This window comes from Bufo bufo, chromosome 8, assembly GCF_905171765.1.
Source record: "Bufo bufo chromosome 8, aBufBuf1.1, whole genome shotgun sequence".
Taxonomy (NCBI): domain Eukaryota; kingdom Metazoa; phylum Chordata; class Amphibia; order Anura; family Bufonidae; genus Bufo; species Bufo bufo.
In genome coordinates, this window is record NC_053396.1 from 27,121,100 (window position 1) to 27,138,442 (window position 17,343).

The following is a 17,343-nucleotide window of genomic DNA, read 5'->3' on the forward strand; positions in this document are numbered from 1 at the left end:
AGTGAGTGTTTGCACTTTATTGTGGATATTTGACCATCAGATATCGGAGGATGTGAATGGCATCCGGTGATTAGCTGCTTTAGATCACCAGGTAATTACCGTGTTTTTCGCCCTATTAGACGCACCGGCCCATAAGACGCACCTAGGTTTTTGGGGAGGAAAATAAGAAAAAACATTTTTTTAACCAAAAGGTGTGCTTTTGGTGGGTTTGGAACTAATGGTGGTCTGTGGATGGCACTGTTATGGGGGGATCTGTGAAGGACACTGTTATGGGGGGATCTGTGGATGACGCACTGTTATGGGGGGATCTGTGGATGACGCACTGTTATAGGGGGATCTGTGGATGACTGACACTGTTATGGGGGATCTGTGGATGACGGACACTGTTATGGGGGGATCTGTGGATGACGGACACTGTTATGGGGGGATCTGTGGATGACGGACACTGTTATGGGGGGATCTGTGGATGACGAACACTGTTATGGGGGGATCTGTGGATGACGGACACTGTTATGGGGGGATCTGTGGATGACGGACACTGTTATGGGGGGATCTGTGGATGACGGACACTGTTATGGGGGGATCTGTGGATGACGGATACTGTTATGGGGGATCTGTGGATGACGGACACTGTTATGGGGGGATCTGTGGATGACGGACACTGTTATGGGGGGATCTGTGGATGACGGACACTGTTATGGGGGGATCTGTGGATGACTGACACTGTTATGGGGGGGATCTGTGATGGACACTGTTACGGGGGGGATCTGTGGCTGGCACTGTTACAGGGGGGATCTGTGGCTGGCACTGTTACAGGGGGGATCTGTGGCTGGCACTGTTACAGGGGGGATCTGTGGCTGGCACAGTTACAGGGGGATATGTGGGTGGCACTGTTATGGGGGATCTGTGGGTGGCACTGTTATATATGTGCCATCCACAGACCCCCCAGCCCATAACTGTGCCATCCACAGATGTTCCACATAAAACTGTCATCCACAGATCCCCCGCCACTCCAGTATACAAATATAAAATGTCTTATTTAATTAAAAGTGATTAAACATGCCCCCTCACTCCTAATAATACCGTACATCCTAACAGCTTCTGTACAATGCAGGCAGGCAGGCCGGCCTGCCCGCGCGTCACTCACTGATGTCACTTGCCTGCGCCACCTGCTTCATTCATAAAGTAGGCGGCGCAGGCACGTGACATCAGGGAGTTACGCTGCCGCCCGCCTGCTTGCCTGCATTCTACAGAAGCTGTTAGGGTGTACGGTAATATTAGGAGTGGGGGGGCATGTTTAATCACTTTTAATTGAATAAGACATTTTATATTTGTATAGTGCAGCACTGGAGCGGTGGGGCTATAGTACAGTGACTGCACCGCCCCACCGCTATTGCCGGCCCCCAGCTCCTCCCCGCTCGCTCGCATTCGCCCCATAAGACGCATTTTTTGGGGGGGGAGTGCGTCTTATGGGGCGAAAAATACGGTATATGGAGAAGGCCATTTTAGAAGAGCATTTTGGCACCATAGGATGCTAAAGTAGGATAACGTTCTGCAAGCTGCAAAGACTTTTTGCATCCACAAGATCATACATTTTTTGAAAAACCAGGTTGAAGAAGAGATATCCATCAGTTTCCTCAAGTGTAGGGCAGCAAAGATGTATTTGTCATTGTCATTGACCACATTGCCCAGTAGAGTGGGGATAGCTAACGTGTTGCTGGAAGAATATTAACATTTTGCATTTCATGTGGTTCTCCTGAAGATAATGGTATGGTACAGCATGGAAGTGCCTGACAGCACATGGATGATATGGCGATGGGGTAAGCAGCAGAAGGTGACCATACTGCTGTTGTGGACCAGGTGGAATACTTGACTGCAAAGAGGATGGGAAACACAGAATTAAACAGGAGATGTGGAAAGTGGCCTTCTCAGCCATCTTCAGCAGTCTCACAAGTCAACAGAGCTACTCAATGGCACCACTAAGTTGACCCAGTGGACATGAAAGACATATTAACCCTGTCCATAGTTACCTCTCCAAGTGTCTGTCAGAGGTGACACACTGGGCACAGACAGAAATATCTATTAAACAACCCATGTGCCTTGCTATGTGACTGTACAGCATGGGCAGAACTTTGCGGAAAAGCACTGGCCAAAGACCAATCACTCGCCCGCCCTATTTCTGGATATTAGTGGTTCCTTCACTCCTGAAGATGAACTCTGCAGCGGATGGTGAGAAATTTGTCATAGCCATGTTATCCTTTAACACAATATCTTAGTCTCCTCTTATCACGTTACTGTTAATATGTAGCTTGCAACCCCTTCTCCATCTCATTGGTCTCAATGGTAGCCAACCTTAAAGGTTTAGCCCAGGGATCAGCAACCTTCGGCACCTACAACTCCCAGCATGCTCCTTCCACTTGTGGTAAGAGAACAGCCAAGCAAGTGTGCATGATAGGAGATGTAGTTTCACAACACCCGGAGTGCCGGAGGTTGCTGACCCCTGGTGTAGACCATTGGCAAGTTCATCGAAGCACAAGTCATTCTGGTTAAAGGGGTTTACCTTAAGGATAGGGCATCACTATCATATTGGTGAGGCTCCAACTCCTGAGAGCACCACTGAGAACTAGAGAGGCTGATCTCTCCCTATGCCAGTGACATCACATTGATTGGTTACATGGCCTATTCGCAGTTCAGTCCCATTTAGAATGGGCCTGGGCTCCAATACCAAGATATGCCGTGAAGAGGCCACAGCACTCATCCGAGCACTGCAGCTCTTTCAAACAGCTGATTGTGGGGGTGCCGGGAGTCAAACCTCCACCGATCGGATATTGATGACCTGTCCTGTTAGGGGGATCTCTGGACCTTTTCTGACTACATTAACATGTCACCTTTTGGATTAAGACATTCTATAAAGGTGTTCGTATGTATGAATCGTCATACAGGTGGAACAACGTAACCACAGATAAGCCTTAGTGTCGGACCAAAAGTGGAAGGCTGGAATATGACTGATAGGTTTCTGGACTTAGTCTATACCTACGTTAGTGCTGTGGACTACACTGTCCATCGTTGGTCAGCACCAATGGTCATCATCTACAAATACTGCTATCTTATGCTGGTCTCCTACTTCAGTCAGGCAGGCATTAGAAAATCTGCTCAGTGGGTGGCTATAAAAAGTGGCAATCGATGATAAAGCACGTTGATCGACACTCGCTTAACCCTCTCAGTACCTTGCAATTTTCTATTTTTGTTTTTCACTCTCTGTCTTCCTGGAGCCATAACTTTTTTTTATTTTTCTGTTTACATACCCGTATGAGGGTTTGTTGTAACTTTTTTAATGGCACCATTAACTATTGCATAAAATATAGCGGAAAGCTGGAAAAAAATAATCCAAATGGGGCGGAATTGGAACAAATTGCAATTCTGCCACAGTTTTTCTTGTCTTTTAATACTGAAAAAATAAAAAATAAAAAATCTGGATCCCCATAACTGATCCCCATAACTTTTTCATATTTATGTCTATAAGGCTGTGTGTGGGCTTATTTTTTGAGTGTCGATCTGTAGATTTTATTGTGTGTGTATGGCTTTTTGAACACTTTTTTTTTTAAGTCACCCTAGGTGACTATAAGAAGAAATCAATAGATTGCTACTTGTATTCTGTAATAGATCTCTATCCATTACAGAATACAATATTCAGTATATTCCAATGCAGTGCTGCCACCTGCAGGCCTGCATGGGAATATACTAGTAATCAGCCTGGAATCCCTGTACAGGATCGGGCCTATAACTAGTATGGGGCGCCTTTCCTGATCTCCAGGCCAAGAAGCGCACGGCTTCCGGCTTTAGCATTTGACCACGGCATCTGCAGGTTAAATGTCTTTGATTGGCATTACTGCCAATCGCAGACAATAGCCCTGGTCCTCTGCTGTTTAACCCCTTAGTGATAACACATACGCCTTTTTACGGCGGTCACTAAAGGAGGTCACTTACGGCGGCCCAGTCTAAGCGCTGCACGAGTCCCCGGCTCTCACATGAGAGCCGCGGCCCTACTTTAACAGCCTGGACCGGCAAGAGTGCAGATCCAGGCCATTTAAACACTTTACATGCCGTGGGCAATGGCGCCCGCCGCATGTAAAGTGCTGACAGAGGCAGCAGACTCCCTCGGTCTCCCATCGGCACCCCGCAAATAAGATTGCAGGGTGCCCATGTGTGTGAAGGCTGCCTGGGTTCTGATGTAGGCCCCAGACCAGCCTTGAGTAATTTCCAGCAGGCTGCGCCTCTCTGGTGCAGCCTGCTGGTCAATGTCAGAATAGCATTGCCATTAAAATGCAATCAAAAAGCTGTCTGTTATAGTCCCCTTGTGGGACTATTAAGTGGTAAAAAAAGTTTAAAAAAAAAATCATTTATTCAATAAAAAAATCCCATTAAAAAAATTACGCATATTTTTCCATTGAAAATACTCTTTTCAATGAAAAAAATTGCAAAACAAAAAATTCTTCCCCATATGTTTGGTATTGCCGCTTCCGTAATGACCCGTATCCTCTACGGTGAACGCCGTAAAAAAAAAAAGAAAAAAAAAAGACAGAATTGCTAATTTATTCTTAGTTGCCACCGAAAAAACTTAATAACAAGCAATCAAAAAGCACTATTTACTCCAAACTGATACCAATGAAAAACACAAGTCGTCCCCCAAAAATCAAGCCCTCACACAACTCCATATAAAGAAAAAGAAAAAAAGTTATGGGTCTTGGTAAGTAACAATGCAAAAAAAAAATGTTTTTCATTAAAAAAAAAGGGGTTTTATTGCAAAAAAGTAGTAAAACGTAAAAATAACTATATGTATTTGGTATCACTGTAATCGTACTGACCCAGAGAATAAAGATATTATGTTATTTATACCGAAAAGTGAACGCCGTCAAAATTTATAACGTAAAAATTCTGTGGCAGTATTGCTGTTTTTCCCATCTCTCTCCCAGAAAGAGTTAATAAAAGTTAATCAGAAAGTTAGGTGTACCCCAAAATGGCGCCGTTAAAAACTACAGCTTGTCCCACAAAAAAACAAGCCCTCATAAAGCTATATAGACAGAGAAATAAAAAAGTTAGAGCTCTTGGAACGCGACAATGAAAAAAAAAGAAGATAAACGCTTGGTCAGTAAGGCCCCAAACGGGTTAAAACAGCAGAAACCCGGCAGTTATGGCGCCTGCTGCGATCGCGCTCCAACTTTAAAGACTGGACTCCTACCGAACATATACAGTGGAGGTCCAAAGGGGCTAAAGAGCCTTCTCATTTACTGGGCTGCATGGACTGTATATCATAATAACTGCCAACATCACAGTTTCCGTCACCAGAAATAAAAACAGAGCAAACAATATATTTTTTTTTAAAAACATTATTTTTATTCAATTTTTTCAGTCAGTTCCGACTGTGCAGTGCATTCTGGGAGCTCTTTCCCCCCCCCCCCCCCCGATTCTGGTCCCAGAATGCTTTGCACTAGAACTGCTTTTTTTTTAAACATATGTTACTTTTGATCCCCACTTGTGCCGATCAGTTGATTCGCGGTCAGTTACACCCGCTGCTTTGCCACATTTACGTAGATGAAACTGCAGCAACGGCCCAGGCTGGTACAGAGAGGAGCTAGGCATACGTCCAGTATACTGGCCCACAGCGTCCGGATAGGGGGCATACAGACGTTACACAGCTGGATACATGGCATGGCACACCTGTACATGAGAAAACATTCACAATATGAAAATAATTATTTGACATGCAAATGAATGTTTGTTTAGAGTAATGTTTTCGGGCTTAAAGGGGTTGTACAAACTATGAAAAACATGGCTGTCTTCATCCAGAAACAGCGCCACACGTGGTCATGGGTTGTGTCTGGCATTGCATTGGTTTTCCCACCATAAGTTATCACCTATCTACATAAGTATCTGATCGGTAGGAGTCTGACTGTTGTGAACCCCATGATCATGAGAACAGGGTCCCCAGAGCTCCACGTCATTCACCTCTATGGGACTGCTTGGCTATCTCCATTCTAGGACCTCTATACACTAAAATAACCTGCATGTTTTTGGTTACCCAATCAAATGGTTTTCTGGGGAGATAAAAATGAAAAAAATAAAATAAAAAATAATAAAATGGACAGAAAAGGTTAAAAATAAAAAAATAATCACTCACCTCATTCACTCCCCCCCCCCCCCCCCCCTCTGGTCCCTGCTCCTCTCCACTTCCTGGTCCTGGTTTGACACACAGGAAATGGCTTAGAATCCTCGCTCAACCAATCACCAGCCTCCGCAGTGACCCACCTCACTTTCCAAGCCATCTTCTGTATGTGTCAAGTCGGGACCAGGAAGTGAAGAGCAGCCAGTGGTTAGTGAGGCGAGGAATTATAATTTTTTATTTTTTTTATTTTTACTTTTAACCCTTTCTCCCTGCTTTTTTTGTAAAACGTATCTTCAGGAAAAAAAACTCCTTTAAGGCTACCTGCACGCGATGCGGATTAAGTGCAGTTTTTCTGAACAGATTTCAGTGTGGAAAAAACACAGCGTAATACATTACCAGCAAATGGTACGAGATTAGACAAACCTCATGTGCCCTTTATGTTTTCCATGCAGAAATTGAAATATGCAGCATGTTAATTCTGGTTTCACAGTTTGCAAGTAAGGCTACTTTCACACTAGCGTTTAAGTTTTCCGGTATTGAGATCCGTCATAGGGGCTCAATACCGGGGGAAAAAAACGCTTCAGTTTTGTCCCCATTCATTGTCAAGGGGGACAAAACTGAACTGAACAGAATGAAGCGCTCCAAAATGTATTCTATTCCGTTTAGTTGCGTTCCCATACCGGAGAGAAAACCGCAAAATGGTGTAGTTTGCTTTCCGTCCTGGGAAACTGAACAATCCGTCATGACCCCCAATGCAAGTCAATGGGGACGGATCCGTTTTCTCTGACAAAATAGAAAACTGATCCGTCCCCCCATTGACTTTCAGTGGAGTTAACGACGGATCCGTCTTGGCAATGTTAAAGATAATACAACCGGATCCGTTCATAACGGATGTAGACGGTTGTATTATCAGTAACGGAAGCGTTTTTGCTGGACCCTACCGGATCCAGCAAAAACGCTAGTGTGAAAGTAGCCTAATATGTGTGTTTTTTTGTGTGGATTTGGTGGGGAAACGCATAGAAATCTGCATGAAATTTGTGTTTTGAAATCTGCGCTCCTGTGCAGGTACCCTAATGCAAGTACTTAAATCAAAGGTCAATCAAAGGCCTAATGCACACAACCGTATTCATTTTGTCATCCGCCAATTGCGGATGCGGTCCGTGTTGCAGCCGCATTTTTTCGGACCCACTGACTTCAGTGGGTTCGTGGTCTGCATATTGCGGACAAGTATAGGACATTTTCAATCCCTCTGCGGATATGCTTTCCCCATCTGTATGTCCATTCTGCAAAAAGATACCGTGTGCAAAATTCGGACCACGGACCTATTGAAAACAATAGATCCAAACCAGAAAACGAGTGTCATGTCATGAGTAAGGGCTTACATACCTGATAGCTCGAAACGCGTAGACTGAGACTGGTTGCACTGGATGTATAATTTTTAACCGCATCAATAAAGTAACGTTGAACTTTTGCGTTATTGAGGACCATGACATAGTGGGAATAACTGAGACATGGCTGGATGATAGCTGTGACTGGGCAGTTAATGTACAGGGTAACAGTCTGTTTAGAAAGGATCGTCAAAACCGGAGAGGGGGAGGGGTCTGCCTTTATGTAAAGTCCTGTCTAAAGCCCACAGTCCGAGAAGATATAAGTGAGGGACATGAACATGTGGAGTCACTGTGGGTAGAGATACATGGAGGCAAAAACAATAACAAAATACTAATAAGAGTTTATTATAAACCACCTAATATACCAGAGTCCACAGAAAATCTACTACTAAACGAGATAGACAAGGCGGCAAATCATAATGAGGTGGTTATTATGGGGGACTTAAACTACCCAGATATAGACTGGGAAACTGAATCTTGTATATCTCATAAAGGAGACAGGTTCTTAGCAACAACCAAAGACAATTATCTCTCCCAACTGGTTCAGGACCCGACTAGAGGGACGGCAATACTGGACTTAGTATTAACCAATAGACCTGACAGAACAACAGACGTGCAGGTTGGGGGACACCTGGGAAATAGTGACCATAAAGTAATAACCTTCCAATTATCATTCAAAAGAGCGTTTCTACATGGAGGAACAAAAATACCAAACTTCTTAAAAAAGCTAAATTTAGCCAACTAAGAGAGGCCATAGGCCTAACTAACTGGGACAGAACTGTAAAGAAAGCAATAAATGACAAAAAGAAAGCATATAAATCACTAAAACAGGAGGGTAGCACGGAAGCACTGAAAAACTATAAGGAAAAAAATAGAACATGTAAAAAACAAATAAAAGCGGCCAAACTAGAGACCGAGAGATTAATTGCCAAAGAGAGTAAAACTAACCCTAAAATGTTCTTCAATTATATAAATGTTAAAAAGTATAAATCTGAAGGCGTCGGCCCTTTAAAGAGTAATGAGGGGGGAGTCGCAGAGAGCGACGAGGAGAAAGCAAAGCTGTTAAATATTTTTTTCTCCAATGTATTCACTGAGGAAAATAAACTGTCAGATGAAATGCTGAATGTAAAAATAAATTCCCCATTAAAAGTGTCCTGTCTGACCCAGGAAGAAGTACAACAGCGACTTAAAAAGATTAAAATAGACATCCCCCCCCCCCCCCCGTATCCTAAGGGAATTAAGTAATGTCATAGCCAGACCCTTATTTCTGATATTTGCGGACTCTATACTGACAGGGAATGTCCCACAAGATTGGCGCATGGCAAATGTGGTGCCAATATTCAAAAAAGGGTCCAAAAACAGAGCCTGGAAACTATAGGCCGGTAAGTTTAACATCTGTTGTGGGTAAACTGTTTGAAGGTTTTTTGAGAGATGCTATCTTAGAGTACAAATAACGCCATATCAGTATGGCTTCATGAGGGATCGGTCATGTCAAACTAATTTAATCAGTTTCTATGAGGAGGTAAGTTCTAGACTTGACAGCAACGAATCAATGGATGACGTATATCTGGACTTCTCCAAAGCATTTGACACTGTACCACATAAAAGGTTAGTATATAAAATGAGAATGCTCGGACTGGGAGAAAATGTCTGTATGTGGGTAAGTAACTGGCTGAGGGATAGAAAACAGAGGGTGGTTATTAGTGGTACACACTCAGATTGGGTCACTGTCACTAGTGGGGTACCTCAGGGGTCAGTATTGGGCCCTATTCTCTTCAATATATTTATTAATGATCTTGTAGAAGGCTTGCATAGTAAAATATAAATTTTTGCAGATGACACTAAACTGTGTAAAGTAATTAACACTGAAGAGGACAATATACTACTACAGAGCGATCTGGATAGATTGGAGGCTTGGGCAGAGAAGTGGCAGATGAGGTTTAACACCGACAAATGTAAAGTTATGCACATGGGAAGGAATAATGCAAGTCACCCGTACATACTAAATGATAAAACACTTGGTAACACTGACATGGAAAAGGATCTAGGAATTTTAATAAACAGCAAACTAAGCAGCAAAAACCAGTGTCAGGCAGCTGCTGCCAAGGCCAATAAGATAATGGGTTGCATCAGAAGGGGCATAGATTCCCGTGATGAGAACATATTCCTACTACTTTACAAATTGCTAGTCAGACCACACATGGAGTACTGTGTACAGTTCTGGGCTCCAGTGAACAAGGCAGACATTGCAGAGCTGGAGAGGGTCCAGAGGAGGGCAACTAAAGTAATAACTGGAATGGGGCAACTACAGTACCCTGAAAGATTATCAAAATTAGGGTTATTCACGTTAGAAAAAAGACGACTGAGGGGAGATCTAATAACTATGTATAAATATATTAGGGGTCAGTACAGAGATCTCTCCCATCATCTATTTATCCCCAGGACTGTGACTGTGACGAGGGGACATCCTCTGCATCTGGAGGAAAGAAGGTTTGTACACAAACATAGAAGAGGATTCTTTACGGTAAGAGCAGTGAGACTATGGAACTCTCTGCCTGAGGAGACTGTTGGTAAGTAGGGATTAACCCCTGGGGAAAGGGGGCACCCAGTCAGGCCTATTAAAACCATCTACCTTAAATAAGAGACTGACAACCATATTCCTTTTAATGCTGGGTGTTGATCGGCCACAGCTTTCTTTATTTAACAATAACACCATAACTGTCAATGGCACAGTATGCCAGCCGCTGGACTCCCAGCGGGCAAGTCTGCCTTGTGCCATAACCACTTCCAACTGAATTATATACCGCCAGCTGTGACTTGCATTCAAATGTCATCATAATCCAAATTCTTATTCATTAATCTCTTCTTATATGTTATCTTTTTTTTATTTTTTTTTATTTCCTTTTCTCTTTTTTTTTTATTTTAGTTTATTTTTTAAAACAAAAATATATGACCACATGTGAGGAAAAAACACGGACCCGGTCCGTCAAACCACCACTATCTCACAGGGAGGGCGGGAGGGAAACCAGCTCATCCACCGTCAAGAGGAAGTGACGGGGGCAAGTTCGAGTTTATATAGCCCCCCAGCACCGCCCCTTCCCCTGATGTAATCCTGGGAAGGCTTTTAATTTTACCCCTTCCACTCCTTCTCCTCCCACCATACTCCTAACTCCTAATCAAGGCCATGACCCCTATTAACCAGGGGCAAAGGGAATTAGGAAGGACCCCCAGTCTCTTATCACCCTCCCTAAGCTGTCGGGCGCTTACCAGGTGGTGATGGTGAGTACAATAAAGGAATTCAAGAGGGGCCTGGATGTGTTTCTAGAGTGTAATAATAGTACAGGCTATGGCTACTAGAGAGGGGTCGTTGATCCAGGGAGTTATTCTGATTGCCTGATTGGAGTCGGGAAGGAATTTTTTATTCCCCTAAAGTGGGGAAAATTGGCTTCTACCTCACAGTTTTTTTTTTGCCTTCCTCTGGATCAACTTGCAGGATGACAGGCCGAACTGGATGGACAAATGTCTTTTTTCGGCCTTATGTACTATGTTACTGTGTTACTATGTTCGTTTTCTGGTTTGGATCTCAAGTTACCCGCACCAGGTGCGGTTTATCTTCCGTGCTCATAAGGAGCAGGTGAGAGCCGTGTTACTGTTGTGTTTCTCTTGGCTTTATTGAAAACAATCGGTCTTCAAATAAAATGTGGACTGCATACAGACCGCATCTGTGATTTGCGGGTCGCAAAATGGATATGGTCGTGTGCATGGGGTCGAAGGCAAATACCTCAAACCTCAAAGTGTCCCCAGGGCCACCATAACGAAGCCAGCTAGAAACAGTGCCTCATAAGAGTGACAACTTGCAAGAGGTAAGGAGTTGTTTGACTTGAGGGCACTACTTGGGCAGGTACCCATTAGGGTTAAGGGTGTGAAACAATGAACGAGAGGACTGCAGGATATACCATTAGGTACACCTTTCTATTACCTTTCTAAACCTTCCAGTTATTGGTATCTCAAATGCATTCAAAATAACAGGACCTCTCCTAATGCTAGTCCTGCTAATACATAGCCGCTAATACATAGCCAGTAGGTTAATTACCAGATGTGGATACAACCCAGCAGAGCAAACAGTATTCCGGAGACCAGGGACACGGGAACGGCACAGAGGAGGGAGATGACTCGGTAGCACCACAGCTTAGATGATTCAAACAAGATGTCACTCCAGGTCCAGACTTTGTCAAAGCTGTGAAACGAGTCCGGTTCCGCTAGGACATCCGAGAAGTCTACCTGCAACGACAACATTGATGGTGATGGAGCATGTCGGTTCAACACTGCTTATCTGTATATTACAGGTCATCACTTGCTGATTGTGGGGGTTCAAACACGTGGAACTACACCACACAGGAGAATGATGGAGACAAGGCCCTGTTGGCAGTTTTACAAATGCCACGTCTGGACATGAAGGATGTTCTACTTTCTGAACAGCATCCTTTGCTGCATGGTAAGCCAACTGGGGGTTCACCAGGTAGGGTGTTATGGATGGAATGGGTACATTGTAAACCATCCTCGAGCTACTGAGGGGATCAGACAATTGCCATAGGTATGGCTCCAGGCAAGCAGCTTGTTTTGGCTAGGACACGTTACCCATTCCACTGTGCATATAATACATACAGTAGTCCGCCAGAGCTAGGGTTGCTTCTACAGAATAAATCTCTACTCTGCCTCAATATTGGGGTGTCTTGTGCAGGAAAACCCCCCAGTTTCAGATTAGCTCCAGATCTGCACGACTCCATCCATTCTGTAGTGTACCGCTTCCATTCACAGGAGCAGCGCTGCAGTAACGGGGAGGACTGACCATAGGGAAACTTCCCAGTGGGCTGATGCCCAGGAGGCCACCAACTGGATACCTACCAATCCGATGCTCCCAGTAGTAATTAATGCTAGGGGCATCATATACTTATGCTCCTGGCCAGTTACTGCATGTGACCTCCTGAATTGAACTGTATCGCCATCCTTAGGATGGTGCTATAGCTGAATACTGCAGAGGGGGGCAGTATTTTGTACCGCACTTTGGTATTTGGTTCTGCTAGGATGGTATTTTGTGCTGCACTACAGTATTATTGGCACTGCCTACTTGTGCTGCCCAGTGGACCCACCTAAAGCATTGGGACTCTTTTACTTTTTTTTCCAGGGTGGTAACCAGCGTCATTCACTACACAACACAATGGATGGAGCTGTGTAGTTCCACCACTGACTTCTGGTGCAGGAGCTACTGCAGAACAGCTGATCAAGTATGGTGCGGGTGTCGGACCACCACCGATTAGATATGGATGGCCTGTCCTGAGGATAGGACATCAATATAAGATTAAAATCCCGGACTACCCCTTAAAATACAAACCCGTCAATGCATCTAGTGCATAGTTTTGTTGGGTTCTCCACTGGTCCATTGATGGAATGATCTTATGTAACTGCACATGCAGATGTGAACTGAGCCTTACTAAAACGTAAGATTCTATACCGAGAGATGCATAGAACATATCCAGGGAATATGAAAAACTACATGACACAATCACATAAGCTTTAGGTTACATTTTCATAGCATAGCCCTCTGAGACACAAGGGGCATATGGACTATAAGGACATACATGTGAAGTTAGATTTGCTTTGTGCTAGATCTTAAAACTACAAAAGTCACAGTAATTTTTATTATCTTTTTACAAAAATGACAGGATGTATTATAGGAATCCACAGTCCTATATACTGTATGTACCTTTAGGTGCTTGTTGATCCCACGAGGGTCCCGTGCATCCAGATTTCCGGGGGCTTCGGTGTACACTGCAGGATTTTGTAGAAATTTCTGATCACTCTCAGGATCCATGGGGCATTCGATCAGATACTGATCAGGAATCATGGCTGCAGTAGTCCTGGCGCGAGGCAGAAGATGCAAATTCGGAGAATCTTTCTGTGACTGGCTTGAGTATGTGGTTCCTCGATGCAAAGCTCAACTCTACCGTCCCATTAATTGATTAATTTTGTCGTATCTAACAATTTTATTACCTCTAAACCTGTGGTGTCCCCTCTCCGTCCTGCTGAAGCGGTGGTGTGGATACAATTTCAACCCCTCTCTCCCTCCCTCTGACACTTTTCTGTGACATGCCGATCCCAGCTGTCACTATGATATAAATATGGGGACTGCACCTCCCGACTTCTCAGCTGTGTTGGATTATCTGCCCTTATACTACAGCCCTGAGGCTATTCCTGGTACAGCCATGAGAGGGCGATGTTTATTTAGACTCTATAAATCCATAGACGATCCTTAGATAAGTTTTAACCCATGCCTGATGGACACCAGCTTAGTATAAAGACCTGACACCAGTTCTCATCCTCAAGGTCCAAGATTTTTGAAAAAAAACTTTGGGGACGATTTAAAGAGTCACTGTACTTTCACTCAATTTAATTTAATAGACATTGGTGTATTTAGTTCTCTCCCCGCTGACATGTCACATGCTCATATCACAGTGATACATAAGGAAGGGAAGGATCCCACACTTTGTGGCAACTATCGTCCCATTTCCTTATTAAATGTGGACCTTAAGTTGTTCGCAAAAATTTTGGGCACACGGATGGTCCCTCTGCTATCGGATCTTATACACAATGATCAGGTGGGTTTCATTCCGTCACGTGAGGCGAGAGATAATACCTCTAAGGTTCTAAATCTGATTCATCATGCCGGGATCCGTGATACCCCACTCTGTCTCCTATCCACAGATGCGGAAAAGGCCTTTGACAGAGTGGGTTGGCCTTGGTTGTTCACGGTGCTGCGATATCTTGGTATCACCGGTCCTTTGGCATCATGGATAAGAGCTTTATATGAGTCTCCCTCTGCATCCGCAAAGGTGAATGGTGTTTTTTCCCTGTCCTTTGCGATACGGAATGGGACCCGCCAGGGTTGTCCCCTCTCCCCGTTGATTTTTGTTCTTACCCTTGAGCCGCTCCTGAGGACAATCCGACAGAACCCGAATATATCGGGACTATCGGTGGAGGGTAAAGAATTTAAGATAGCGGCATATGCGGACGATCTGTTGTTCACTTTAACTAATCCCAAGACTTCCTTCCCAAATTTGATGGCGGAATACCCTACGTTTCATGGTCTCTCGAATCTAAAGATTAACTTTCAGAAATCAGAGGCCTTGAATGTCTCCCTTCCTGCTATGCTCGTGGCCGACCTAGTGGCCTCCTTCCCTTTCAAGTGGGCTTCTGGGGCAGTGAAATACTTAGGTACATATATCCCCACGGATCTGAAAGAGGTATACCACAGAAACTTTATCCCTCTCCAGGAACGGATTAGGGAAGATCTTAAGAAGTGGTCGAAAGGACTGCACACGTGGTTTGGAAGATGTGCCATTTTCAAAATGAATATTCTCCCACGAGTGTTATACCTCTTTCAGACCCTTCCCATCAAACTACCCGCTAGTTTCTTTAACAAGATTCATGGAGACATATTTAGGTTTATTTGGGCAAAGGGTAGCCCGAGACTTGCCAGATCTCTCTTACACATACCGAGGGACAAAGGGGGGCTAGGAGTACCTGACTTACGTAAATACCACTCAGCTTCCCTGCTCCAGAGGATAGTGGATTGGTGTAGGCATTCACAACTCAAGCAGTGGGTATCAATTGAACAACTATGCTCGAACTGCCCATTAGCGTCCCTGCCCTGGGTGGCTTTTAAACTACCTTCAGCCCTGGCTAATCATCCCACAATCGGACCCACTATCTCACAGTTCCATAGAATTAGAGATAATCCTCTGATCTCCCCCTCACCTTTATTTCCCATCTTGGGGAATCCCACTTTCCCAGCGGGATGCAAGGGCGGTCCGTTCCTGCAGTGGAGAACTAATGGTAGGTCCCGAGCTCCCTTCTTCAGAACCTCAGGCAGATGGCGCACTTATGACGAGATTCTAAGTATAACAGATCCCTGCTCTTTGGGCTTCTGGAGAGCTAGGCAATTGACGCACTTTCTTTCTTCTATTCCGACCTCCACGGGGTATGACAGGGCTCTCACCTCGTTTGAAAAAATTTGTGTTGGGGTAGGCGCCTATAGACATTCCCTTTCTGAATGTTATCAGTCCTTGATAGCCCCTCGTCAGGACTATCTTCCACCGTTTGTGGCTAAATGGTCACAAGACCTAGAAGTGAACATCCCTCCCGACCACTGGTTAAAACTCTTCAGTCTGCTGTACAGGTCATCCATAGCGAGTAGGTTCCAGGAGGCGGGCTACAAGATAATGTCCAGGTGGTACTATGTTCCAACCAGATTGCAGAAAATGTTCCCATCTGCGTCTCCTATTTGCTGGCGCTGTGACTCCGGTATAGGCTCCATGTTACACATTTTCTGGGACTGCCCAAAAATTCGTCCTTTTTGGCAGTTGGTCCATAAGACCTTGTCTTCAATTTTCCGATTTACGATACCACACACCCCTGGTTTCTTTTTATTATTTCTCGCGGATCTGCCAATAAGTGTGCTCCGGAAGTCTTGTCTGTGCTCCCTGGTGATAGCGGCTAGGTCATGTATCCCTGCGAGGTGGAAGCTCCCTGCGCCTATCAGTTTTTGGATCCAAAAGGTGGAGGAGATCCGGAGAATGGAGGAACTTACCTCGCAGCTGAGAGCCAAGCATAAAGCCTTTCTTGATTCATGGGCCCCCTGGTTTTCTTTTCAGGAGTCTCAGGAGTTCCAGGACCTTCTGGCCTAAGCTGCGGATTTTACTCTATACTCTTGGGTTTACCCCATATTCAGTACCCATCCCCCCCCCCTTAGTGTCTATTGTTTGTATGTATTGTCTCCCTCCTTCTGTTGTTTATTGTCTAAGGTTGCTCTTCCTAGTCTGTGTGCATTTATGCGCTTTACTCATACTGGTAATTTGGTTTTAATGCTAGGATTATGTCCTTATTTGGTTTTTCTTTTCTTAGCCTGATATGGTTATGGGCCAGTCGAAAAGGGTTCCTGCTCAGGCGAGGTTCCTTTCATTATACCACAAGTGCCATAAGATATTGTTATGGGAATTGATGTATGAGGTGATATCGTTGTTGTGCTATATTTCTGATACAATGATTGTACTGGATGACTTTACTAATGCACAGTTGGACTTTTGTATTTATTTAAATAAAGAATTAAAAAAAAAAAAAGATTGGTGTAATTAGCACAGCTTCGGAAGAGCAGAGAAGCTCCTTTGTGATCTCTCCCTCCTTGTCAGCTTTCTGAGCTCCACAGAAGTTAACACATATAGTGGGAAGTAAGGTCACTGCACACAATACTGGCAGATTCCAGAGGATGGAGACGCCCCCCTGCTTGTTAGAGAAATGCATCTAGCTGTAAAACTGAATAATAATGAAACAAGAAATAATATGGCTGAGGAAGACATTAGACAAGCCCAAAAAAGACCTATTCCGTCAGTTATGATTCTACAGTGACGCACAGCCATTATGCGAACGTTTAACTCTTTAACAAAAGTGTTATAAAATGCATGATATACGCATCGGCGAAAACGGCATGAAATTTATAAAATGGTGTCTGTGGAATCATGATAATGGTGCAACTTACCACTTTTTTATATGTATTTTTTTGCCTAAAATAAGTCACATACCTTTAGTAGATGTATCCGACTTTATGAATCATGAGCGCCACAAGAAAGGTCCAATTTATTTTTTGCAGATGGCTTATTTCTATGGGGTCATGGACACATCCATATCTTTTGCAGATCCGGGTGACTATTTCACAAATTATAGAACACATTCTATTCT

The 17,343-nt window shown here is 44.1% G+C and overlaps 1 protein-coding gene across 1 annotated transcript; it reads right to left on the reverse strand.

Annotated features, from left to right (window-relative positions):
* Nucleotides 1–5,461: 5,461 nt before the first annotated feature.
* LOC120977245 (caveolin-2-like) lies at nt 5,462–13,657 on the reverse strand. Its single transcript, XM_040405084.1, has 3 exons — nt 13,316–13,657; nt 11,645–11,832; nt 5,462–5,718 (listed from the first exon to the last, which is right to left on the reverse strand). Exons 1-3 carry the CDS (start codon nt 13,454–13,456, stop codon nt 5,562–5,564), a joined length of 486 nt encoding a protein of 161 aa, XP_040261018.1. The 5' UTR covers nt 13,457–13,657; the 3' UTR covers nt 5,462–5,561.
* Between the last annotated feature and the right edge of the window lie 3,686 nt (nt 13,658–17,343).